The 12065-nt window shown below is 41.6% G+C and overlaps 1 protein-coding gene across 17 annotated transcripts in view; it reads right to left on the bottom strand.

Moving 5' to 3' along the window:
* Positions 1-12065, bottom strand: part of ATP2B2 (ATPase plasma membrane Ca2+ transporting 2) — a 395747-nt gene that overhangs the window by 29538 nt on the left and 354144 nt on the right. For all 17 annotated transcript variants that reach the window (XM_088061667.1, XM_088061651.1, XM_088061658.1 and 14 more), the window contains 2 exons: positions 8148-8254; positions 7346-7537 (listed from right to left, as the gene is read on the bottom strand). In XM_088061667.1, coding sequence (XP_087917793.1) covers positions 7346-7537; positions 8148-8254 — 299 coding nt within the window. The remainder of the gene's footprint in view (positions 1-7345; positions 7538-8147; positions 8255-12065) is intronic.

Here is a 12065-nt window from a genome sequence, read left to right as displayed (position 1 = left end):
AGAGGACTTTAGGTCATGTTCAAAATCCCCCAAAATTAACTAAATAAAGCAAAGTTACAAAGATCTCAGGAGGACTGGACAACTCCTACGAAGTTTTTATATTTTGTTTTACAGCTGGAGCAGCTGTAAGGGGAGAGAGATGCTTCAAGAAGCCAGGGGAGGGAAAACAAAAAAAACCAACAAACTCTTGTGCCTTTAGACTCTGTATAAAACAGGCAGCATTAGCAAGGTCTGCTTCCTGCTCCAAACTGACCATTTTTATGAGGGAAAAAATTTCATCATGAAATTGAGTTACTCTGCTGTGTGAAAGCTGGAAGGGGGAGCACTATTTTTATGTATTTCATTACCACGGCGCTACAGCAGCGAAGCAAAAAAAAAACCTTAGAGGACAGGATACAAAGCAAAGCAAAGCCAACAGAACTCCCTGAGAGCTCTGACCTTTCTTCAAAGGGTTAAATGTTCATTTTTAATGAAAGAATAAGGGCCAACACGCATTCAGTATCCCAAGGACTGACAGAAAACAAGGGTAAGTGCTTTGGACTTTTGAGCATCTGGTTTAGATTCCAACTCTCCCTTGAGATAAAAAATTATTTCCCCTTAAAGACACATTTTTAACACATTTACACAGATTTTGATGCATTTCATTAATAAAAAAAAAACAAAAAAACAACAACTTTTTGGCTTATTCAAAGGGTAGAGAAAAGTAACATCCTGTTTCTAAGTCTCACAGGTTGGGTTCATCATGGCAAGGAGGACAACTAGCATTAATAGATTCTTGACCTCTTGGTAATGGGTTGCATTAACTGGGCTTATCTGGAGAGCTCAGCTCACTCATTTGAAATGCAGCTGCAGAAACAGGAAATGTCTTTGTCCTTAGAGGTGACTAAAAAAACTAAATTGATCAGGACAAACTTCATCCCAAATGGAGATTTCATTCATTTTTATTAACACTAACGGCTCCAACAAAGAGAGCACTTACAGTAAAAAGCAGTTTGTGGCTGGAGCTCACAGACCCTCAATAGGACACAGGTAAAAAGGAAAACATCTTTTCTGCTGAAGAAATTTTCCTTGTCATGTTTTTGCCTGTCTCATTAATAAGTTTGAGGAACATTCTTTGCTTTGATCAGCTACAATAACTCAATTTCCTCTTCACGCGCTGAATTCTCTGTCAATAAAACCAAATTTCCCTGTTACATTTAATAGACAGAGTCAGAGGTTCAGGAGCCTGTCAGAGGCTGCCATATTCCCAGCAGAATGGAAAAGGCAGGTTATTTCGGTCTTTAAATCACACAACTGTAATTGGCAGTCATCAGTTTTGGCAACAACACGTTCTCACCATTTCACACTGCCAATCACCTTGGGTGGCTGTGGTGCCCCTAATAATTATCTATTATTGGCTGTGCTACGCTGCTCAGTCGAGTGTGAGAGCTCATTCGAGGCTGAAGCCAAAACATTAAATACACATTAGTCTGGGCAGGCAGTGGAATGAAATTTCCACTGCAACTCTATCTGATTTCTGATTAGTTGGTGGAAACCGAGGAAAATACATATCAGCTAAGGAGCTTAGGCTTCCACTGCAGATTTTAGGCACTTATGCAAGTGGGATGCAAATCAACCTTATTTTCTCTGTGTTTTAGCCACTAATTGCCCAGCCAATAATTCTTAATTCCCTCTCTGAAAACTTTGGGGATGTGAACCACCCAAAATCACCACTTATTCATCAAATTCCTTTCCCTCGACCTTGGAATAGGTTAGCCTTGGCCTAGAGGTAAAAGGAAAATGTCCCTTAAATCAAGTGATGTTACTCTTCATCTTGGAAACACTTAAAAGTACAAATCGCCAAAGGCTGGAAACAAACTACAAATCTTTTGTGACACGCAGAGGCTCACAAATTGTAGAGCTTGTTACTTTTGATTTAGATGACAAGCTGCCAAGGAACAAAAAGGTATTTTCACCCTTACCTCTTTACTCCCGTTTGCCACAGAACACATGCGGGGATTCATAAAAATGAGCATTTCTGGGAGTTACCTTTCTATACATTAATGCAAAAAAGTCACTGTGCTGCTAGATCACACTGTCTGCTAATTGTATGGAAGTGGCATCCTCGATTCCATTCCCTTGCCTTGCCAAAACAAAGCTAAACAGTACAGACTTTGACTTTATATTACAGCTTTTTCAAGTTTGCCAGTGCTATTATTTTAGAATTTGCCAAGTACAGTTCTGCAGTAAAACATTATAACCACGTAAATTACTGCCTTATACATGTAAGTATAGATCATCCTCGTTTTTTTGAACCAGATCTGTAAAAACAATCAGTGATTCATGCATCAGTTCATTGCTACGGTGCCTTTTAATTAACATTTAATTTTCCAAACATAATGTCCTATGGAGTCACTGTTTTCAGCTCCTAATGTCTGCTAAAACATTAAGTCTCTCTCAAAGTGAAGGAATAATAATTTGAATGTAAAATGTTATAACACAGCCTTTGTCTTCCCTTTCTTCAGTGCAACCTTCTCGAAGAGTTACGGTTTCCTCAACAGTTGGAGCCACAGAGCGAATCTGGCACGGAGAGAAACCCGCTTGCTTCATGGCTCCAGTAAAAAACTGTTTCCATTTGAGTGAGCTGCATTTTAAAATCTTCATTTTGTTCATACCCAGATCACTTTGAACAGCTCCAGACCTAATGAGCTGATATCCTCTGGGTGCTGGGGGTTGGTTGGGGACGGGGAGCGGGCTGAGCCCGTCCAGAGCTCCGTGGGACACCCAGAGACGGGAGCAGTGACTCACTGCAGGCACAAAACTCACAGGAATCGTGGGCAGAGCTCCAAAGAACCACCCTCACTGAATCAATCAGGGGCTCTGCAAAACTGTTATTCAGAGAATGAAGTCAGAATATAAAAGTTTGTAGCTCATAAAGCGGCTGGAAAAACAAGCGATGGGTTTAAGCTGAGGCAGTGGCTGCAGAAGAGGAAGGACAGCTCTGCACAAACTGCTCAAGGCCACCACACCCTGATCACACTAAAGGTGTGCAGTGGGCACCACAGGGAAGGCAGCAAGAGGGAAATGAATTAGATTAATTAAAAATAAGGTGAATGAGCCCAGCTCAGCTGCACTGAGCCACACAAACCTCTCTGGGAGTAACCAGAGGTGTCAACTCCTCCGGGGTCTGTGCACACACAGACACAGAGCTAAAAACACCCCTGCAGCCCAGACTGAGGGCTCCTGAGTCAGCTTCCCACCAGGGACTTCTCCAAGCTCTGCTTTCCTGGATGACCCAGATCTCAGAGCTCCTTATATAACCACAGACTCACAACACAGAAGTTCATTATTAGCTGAAAATTCAGATCTTGTGGCTTATAGATTGAGCTGCTGTAAACTGAAACAGGGCCCCGTGTAAGTGAGATCCCTTGGAGGGGTGGCTGTGGCAGCAGCCCTGCTAAGCCTGTCAGCAGGTGACACTGGATCTGTAATTCTTATGCTGCTTAGAATATGGTTGATGTCACCTTAACATGACTTCGTGCTGGGAGCCAGGGGAGACAAGAGAAACAACCATTTGCATTGGTCCTGTGCATAATAAGCTCTTTGACAGCCCACTGTTTGTCCTTCATGAGCTTTATCTGGCACTGGAGCAGTAGAGAGGGTCACAGACACTCTGTACACATCACTATCTACTGAAACAGCAAGCCAGGACAAAACAGAAATCGTAGATATTCCCTAATATCTAATATCTAACCTCTAATGTCTAATATATTGCAGCATCTTCTTGAAGCAGGCATTGGGTAGATGAAAAATAAAATTATATATGCTTAAAATGAACAGAATTAAACTAAACAGCAGTTCCCTGAAGTGGAATTGGCAAGGACCCTCACTTCATTAATCTATTTGAGGGAAAAAGCAGCAGATTATTAAAATGGCCACTAATGGTCCCAGGTTCTGCCTAATGCTTTTCTTAAGCCTCTCCATGGGCCTCCCAAGGTGCTCTGGACCAAACAAATCATCCCCTGCGTGGGCAATGAACTCTCTGGGTGCCCCTTGGAGGGCTGGCTTCGCTGCCACCACACTCACAGTCATTAATTAATTCATTAATTCAGAATTGCTGTGGTTTCACTCGGAGTCCTGCAGGGAGATGACCACAGCCTAATATTTACATGTACACCAGAGCAATTGCAAGATCAGGACTGAATAAAATTAAGCCCATTAAGTTGCAAAGCACAAGCCAAGTGTTAAAAAAAGATTAGTCCAAGCAAAGATTTTATAATATTTGTACTTCCTTTAAGCACAAACCAAAAAGAGTAGGTGAGTGTAAAGGCAGCTTCATCCTGAAGCATCCCAGTGTGCTGGTTCCAAACTGCGGAACAGATTATTCGAGAGGTGGCATGAGGAAGAACAGAACAAATGTTATTACCTACAGAGAATTTTCCTCATTCTAGATATGAAATGCCACCAAAAGAACAGCCTGTGTAATGCTCATTAACCTGACTATTAATGATGGACTCAAATAACATTCTGTGTGTCAGAGAAAGCCAAACTGACCACCTAAAACAAAGGAAAACTCAGTCCAGTGTGGACTTTCTCCATGTTCATGTTGAAGGTCACAGGAAGCTGTGCTGCCTTTTGGAATCTATAGATTTAAGCTCTGTTTATTTGTTAAGGACTAAAACATTTTAGTCAAAATCTTGCAGTCAGACCTGTGCACAGTTCTGCAGGTTTGGATGTACGTGTGTGCATCTAGGCTGTTGTAGGCAAGATTTTTTTTGGTAGAGTCCTGCATTTTGTGCTGGAGTTATTTTCATAGCAACCAGAGGGTACAGCATGTTCCCAAGTGCAATTTTTAGCAAAGCTTTCAAGCCAAACAAAATGTCCTTTGGCTGGCTGGAGTCAAAGCCTAACACAATAATGTGCATTTGTGAGGCAAAATCCTTCTTGAATGAGACAGGACCAGGAGCAGCTCGAGATTATTCACACTGAGTATAAACTGTGGCAAAGGACAGAGCTGCTGCCTTTCCGCTTCCATTTCCACTTCAGCTTCTCCCACTCCTTTCCTTTGGGTTTGCATCTTTACTGCCAAATGAAGGAATTGCACAGGAATCTGCTTGCAAAGCAACCCAGGAGCTCCAGGAGGTGCCCACTAAAGCCCGTGAGCAGGGACAACAGCCCAGGGATGGTCTCACAGACCTTGGGGGCAAGAGAAATGCACTGGGCCTGATCCAAATCCTTCTAGAAGCCAAAGGAATCATTTATTGCCTTTATTCAAAGGATGAAAAAAAGCTCCAGAATTAAAAAGGGGAATATGCTTGTACTGATAATGCACTTCACATCCACTTAGATTAGATTTAAACTGATCCAGCAATGTTTAACATCTTCAGGGATAAAAAAAATGTTTGGTTAACCAATACAATGAGTTTCCCTTCGTGCTTCCACAAAACAACTGAAGAAATGTTGAAGAAATTTCACCTTAAACAAATGTTTGTAGTCAGACACTGATTGTTAATAAAATCAGTGATGGTGCTGTCACCACCCTGCTGTCAGCACATCATTCTGGCTGGTTTTGTACCACTTGTAAAAACCTCCCAGAGTTTTAGACCTTATTCCAGTGTTACCAGCAACAATCATTTCACAGCTGGACATTTTCTCAACATGCTGGAAAATATTTCCAAAGGGAAATTCATCCAACTTTGCTGCAACACCACGAATTTTGTCCCTCAGCACTGGCTCAGTGGTGGCAACAAGGGACCTGCCAGGCCTCTGAGTGTCAGCCAGGGTGCCAGAGAAGTTTGACCTCATGGGTTTGTTAAGGTGCCTGGGTTTCTGGTTGCAAGGATCAGTTCCATGATTCCAATGTAAGTTTAGCCTGGAGCAGAGCTGATGACTTATTCATTGCTTTGCTCAGGTGTGCCCGGGCTGAAATGTACCTGCTGAAACAGGTATGGGCATCTGGGTGATGCACCATGAGGGAAGCATCAGCTTTCCCACAGCACATCCCAATCCAGGGAGGCATTTTGTGACAGCACCTGTCTGTAGCATCTAAAATATACATTATTTTAGGGACTGGCAGCACTAAAAACCACATTTTGTTATTTTCTCATAAAAACAAAAAAACCTTACACTGTACTGCATATATCCTGTTTATTCTCTAGAGAAAAAAAAAATTGCCCCAAAAAATTATAATTTGAGGGAAAAACCCCCATGTTTGCTTTGAGATATGCTTCTTTCAAATGGACCTGGACATATTGCATGTGCACCAGGACTGCAATGAGGGATTAATGGAGTGAAAGACAGAGAGGTCTAAGTTCAGCTCTATGTGTCGTTTAATTGGTTTGTCGTATGCATCTGGAATTAAAAATAACTGCCTGAAAGCAACAAAATAATTTCATCAGTCAAAAAGATTGGGGTTACTTCCATGTGTCAGCACTGCTGTCTTGAAAATAACCTCATTCCATAATGCATTAAAAAATATGTATTTATTAGTGAAGTATTCTGAGAGGAAAAGGCAAATTCACATAACCTGCTCTTTTCCCAATCCATGGTGTTTTCTGTTTGACTATCACAGGCTCCGGGATGACAACACCAAAGGAGACAAAAAAGCTCCTAAAAGTGAGTTCCTTTGGGAAAAAAGATGGATTAATCCAGCCTGACATCAGCAGTCCTTTAACCATCAGCAGCCTGATCCTTGGAATGCTCAGGAGAATTTCCAAAGACTTTAATGCCATGACAATTTTTTCTTTTATACATATTTTATGCATTTTCAATGCCCTTAACATGCATACTTGTAATTCCTTAAGTCTGATAACACAATCCTGATATTCTATTAAGCCAGAAAACCAGACATCCTAAAGGCCTCGCAGTCACAGGCCAGAAAGCCCCACGCTATCTTGAAAATCCAAGGTCCTCTCTAAAATACATCCTGTAAACTAAGATTAAGCTCATCCAGGAAAAAATACCTCATGATAAGAACATATCCCACTATTCATTTAAGAGTCTCATTGGGGCATCTTTGTTAGATATGCCAATTTGCAAGACCTAAAAATCTGTATACGCGACCTGCCGCGTGCACGGATTTCAGCGTGCTGCGCCTTGGTGAAGTGCTACACCACAAAAATCCTTATAAAATACCAAGGTAAAAACCCTTTACCCCTTAACCATGTCCAGCTCTTAATTTTAAGACCAAGGAAAAGGCATCCTGCAAGCAGGAATCAAATTGCAAGGCCCCATCCAGCGGGAGCGGCAGGATGGCGGCAGGATGGCGGCAGGAATCGCGGCAGGAATCGCGGCAGGAATCGCGGCAGGAATCGCGGCAGGAATTGTGGCAGGAATCGTGGCAGGAATCGCGGCAGGAGCTGCTCACCTGGGTGATGCAGGCGCCGGTGAAGGCCACGATGACGGCCACGATGTTGACGGTCAGCTGGAACTGCAGGAACTTGGAGATGCTGTCGTAGACGTTGCGGCCCCACATGACGGCCTTGACGATGCTGCTGAAGTTGTCGTCCGTCAGGATGATGTCCGAGGCCTCCTTGGCCACGTCCGTGCCAGCGATGCCCTGGGGAAAGGGGTTGGCAATGAGATTCCTGCTGGACAGCACAAATCTTCATAGCCAGAGCCCACAGTTTTTATATTGCCTGGACTTTGTGCATTCGGCCTGGTTTTAAAGTGAATTAGGCCGCAGAAAAGGGAGTTGACAGAGAGTGGAGGAATTCGTGTGGCGATGGCCCTGGGTGTTTTATCAGCTTAAAGAGTGCTGATTATCTGGGTTACTTTTGTCATTGATCCTTTTTGATTAGCCACAAACAGAACTGGTGACAAAAAATGAGAATTATGTTTCTTTATATATAGTCAGAGTATGTATGGAAGATACCTTTCCATTTAGTGGTGGATTTTACCACAGCAAAAGAGAACTCCTGTGTTGTGAAGAATAAGTTCATTTTTCTATATGGGCACAGGATTCTGCATAAAGCAAATAATTAATTAGATAAATCCTCAGGAAGTATCAAAATAAGCAATGCCAGTGAATCCAAGTGAATTAAAGGATTCTGAGTCACCATAACTCCTTCCCACCAATATATTCCTTCACTGACAAGTAATAACTAAGCAACTTCACATTTATTGAATGGAAAAGCAAATTCATAATGGCACAAACATCAAGATTATACCATTGCAAAGCCAACATCAGCTTTTTTAAGTGCTGGTCCATCGTTGGTTCCATCCCCAGTCACAGCTACCACCTGCCTCTGTTCCACCTGTGTGCTGTCAATAATACCTGCAAAAAACAGAAATATGGCTGTGTGTTTACAGACTTTCACAGGCAATAATTAGCAAGATAAAACATCCCTGTAAAAAAGCAGGGTCTGTATAACACAGATTGGATAACACCACGGTTTTATGGAGATTAAAAAGGCAGATCTTTAAGGAAAATAATGATGAAAGCTGTGGCATCGTCACCATTCACGACTAAACATCACCATTAGAATTTACATGGAAAGTTCTGATCCTGCATCATCAACACATCAACAAAACCTGCACAGGCTTCAAAGGGAATGAGAGCAGCTCATTATGTCCTTTTGGCAGATTCTTGCTATTTAAAATTTTGTGTCACAGCCCAGCACTGATCAAAGATCGGTGGAAAGGGTTTGCTAAAAACTTAAGTTCATGTTTAGGGCTCTCCTAAACTGGAACCCAGCTGTAATATCAGCTTTGCTGAGAGGCTTTCTTAACCTAAAGATAACAAAAGTCATTGATGAATTTCATTTAGCAGGAGAATTTTAGCAGACATGTTCAGTTCTGCCAAACAATGATTAAGGAGACATAAAGCAATCTTTTAAATTCTGAAACCAAGCATTTTAATAAATAGACATAATAAAATAATTTCTACTTTCATTTTGAGATCATTTGAGAGAAATAAAAAACCCTTTTCACTTGGTGAATCAAGTTTTTCACACAACAAGGCTGCAGGGAATCGTTTTCCACTTACACAAATAGGGAAAGTCAAGAAAATAGCGAAGAATTTTTCAGAGGCTACAGAAGCAGCCCAGGTTTTTACAGGATGAAGATCATTCACCATTCATATTTCTATTTCCGTGTCAGAGTCCTTTTGAGTAAGTGTCCAGAACACACAATTGTTGTGTAGGTTACAAGGACACCTTTCCATATTGATAACTTAGGGGAGAAAATTGACAGAATTCCTTTTGCTAATACATTTTGCACAAACTCGTTACCTCCAAAAACAATTATCCAAACCTACCCAGAGTGAAAAGCTTTCATTTTGCTCTGAAAAAAAAAAAATATCCCTTCCATATCAGATAACCAAGGAGAAATAGGAAATTGCAGATTACAGAGCAATAGCTGCCTCTTGGCAAGGTTCAGGCTTATCAGGCACCAGAAGATTGCAGTGCCCTGTGCAGGCAGTGAGTGCCCTGTATTTTTCAGACTTATGAAAATGAGAAAAAAAAAGCCCTATTCACTTTCCACTGGTAGTATGATCTCAGAAAAATGGCAATTACTCTGATAAGATCTTACAATTAGAGCTTTCAGTTTGTTGGGGTGATTTGCCTTTGGTATAACTAAATAAACAGGAACATCATCTGTCACTACTGTTAAAAGCATTTACTTGGTCTTGTTATTAACACATCCTTTGATGTTAAATTAATAGTTTAAGCTTCTGAAAAAAAAAAAAAGGTCATTAAAATCTCTGGCTCATTAAGGCATTAACTGCTCCAAAGAGGTCAATGGTATCTGCTCACAACTGGGTTCCACAACCCAAACCAAGTTGAAGAAGCTCAACCAAGTGAGCTCCTAATAGAGAAAAATGGATATAAATAGTGACTGTGCTGATGACTGTGCCACCAACTGCCCTCCATCAGCTAATTCCTGGCTGCTGCCAAGTGGCTGCTGGTTCAGCAGTCATTCACAAGGTTTTGGAGACACTCTTATCCCAAAAATCCCAACTGTGCAGCCAGGATGAGCCCAGCACTGCCCAGAGCACAGACCTGAACGCAGCCATGGAAACCCATCTCAGGTATCATCAGCACCTGAGCCCTGCAGTGCCCACTGGGAGTGCCACAGGAAACACGTGGGATTCTGGGCATGGATTTCGGTGCTACCCATGCAAGAGAGAAGCACTTTGCAAAACTCCTGTCTGTGCATCAGACAAATTTCTAAAATGGAGCAGCAGCGATTATTTGGGATTCAGAGGATTTCTCACAGCTTTACAGACACTCCCTGACTTCTGCCTGCTCTTCTTAATCTGTTCCTCCTCCCTGCTTCCTCACATTGCTGAATGTCTGCCTTCTTTCCAGCACCTGCCTCCTTCCAAACACATTCAGGTTGGTTTCTAATATTCTAATTAGTGGCTGTGAGAAGGTTTCACCTCTAGAATTTTCTTCAGTACTGAGAAATGTGCACAGAGAGAATTCACAGTGGGAGGAGAGCAAAGAGAAGAAGGATGCCCAGGAAGGGCTCTCCCTCTGCAGTCCTGAGCTGTGGGGATCAGCCTGGTGTGATCAGGGAAAAATGTGACTGAGGGCATGAGCTGACAGGCTGCCAGTGAAGAGAACATTCCCTGGCCTTTGCACTCAGTCCAAGTGGCTGAAAAGAAGTTCCAGTATTAATTAATCATGTCTAACAACCAGGAAATGTCTTCCAACTATACAGCTTTTCTCCAGTAGCATGCTTACGTACAGAATTTCAATAAAAAACAGGTTTTCATGGGGAATTCTTCTACTCTCAGCAAAGCTTCCTGCCAAAACAGCCTTTGCTCTCTCATTGGCCTCTCCCCTCATGTTGACCTGCTTGGCCATGACTTTCTTCTGTCAGAAAGAATTTCATTGAACAGCCCCAGGAGCACACCTAGAGCAGAACATGACAGAGTGCTCCACACAGGGATCCCGCTGATGTGGCAGGAATTTGATTAGGAAATTTGGGCAGGAATTTGTCCTGCAGCTTACATAAGACACAAGTTTCTCAGAGCAAGCAGCTTGTGTCAGATGAGGGCAAAGATCAGATTTGAAACAGCCATGCAGAGCTGTCAAGAAGGGCTCTAAATGCATAAGCCTGCCATAAAAAGCACAAAATACAAGATACAAAACTGAAATATATCCTACATCTCCCACCTTCCTCCCACTGAACACTAAGTAAGCATTAAATCAAATCCACTCAGGATAATAACTTAGGGAATATTAACCAACAATGTCTCTTCTGCACCCGTGGCTCTGCTCAAACCCATCACAGCCAGCCCCAGGTCCTCCCTTTTTAAACAATCCTTGCTTTTCATCCTTAGAGTTGCACCTATAAGAAACTCCTGGGAGGAAAAAAAAATCCTGGTTTAGCGATTTCTTTCCATCCCAACTGTTTAAAATAGGCAGGAAAAGTCAGCTCCAGCTGAGGGTTTCAGAGCTGAAGCCCAGTTCAGGGTTAGAGAGGCAGGAAAGCTGATCCCCCCACAGGCTCACCCAGGTTTGTGTTTCTTTGACAAACTAAACATAAGTACAACCATGTATTTTCATAAACACACTGTCTTTATGTTAGTTTTTAATGCTTCCAAACTTCTGGAAGCTCCCTGTTAATGTGACAAGAATTTGCAAAGTCTGTCTGAAGTAGAAAGCTTGAATTTATTGCAGATAATGCTTGGGTACCTGCCTGGATAGAAGTTTAAAGGTTAATATAAAAATGTTCTGTATGACATTATAGACAGCATTGGGAATTAAGTGAAAATTCCTCCCCAAAGTTCAGGATATCAATTAATTAATTAATTAATTATTGATTAATTTTCTGTATATTTTTATTATTCTACCCATCTCGTGGCTTTTCACATTAATGAGGTTATGAATTTACTACCATGCCATGCAATAATAGTTGAAATATTTTAGTAATTAAGGGTAATTATTAAAAATCTTCTCTTCCTAAAGTTCCCTTTCTGTTTGATAACAAATTAGCCCTACATGAGAATAGCTGTTTTTAATATCACCAAAAAGAAAAAAATTCCAGTCTAATTTAAATATATTGTAAGGCACTGCTTCTTTAATAGGGAAATAAACATTTTCTTGATCTTTTCTGTACCTTCTGATGATATTTCC

This window comes from Pseudopodoces humilis, chromosome 13 (assembly GCF_049639895.1).
Source record: "Pseudopodoces humilis isolate 2021_Gansu_Grassland_sample_001 chromosome 13, ASM4963989v1, whole genome shotgun sequence".
NCBI classification, from domain to species: domain Eukaryota; kingdom Metazoa; phylum Chordata; class Aves; order Passeriformes; family Paridae; genus Pseudopodoces; species Pseudopodoces humilis.
This window is presented reverse-complemented; position numbering and strand designations above follow the sequence as displayed.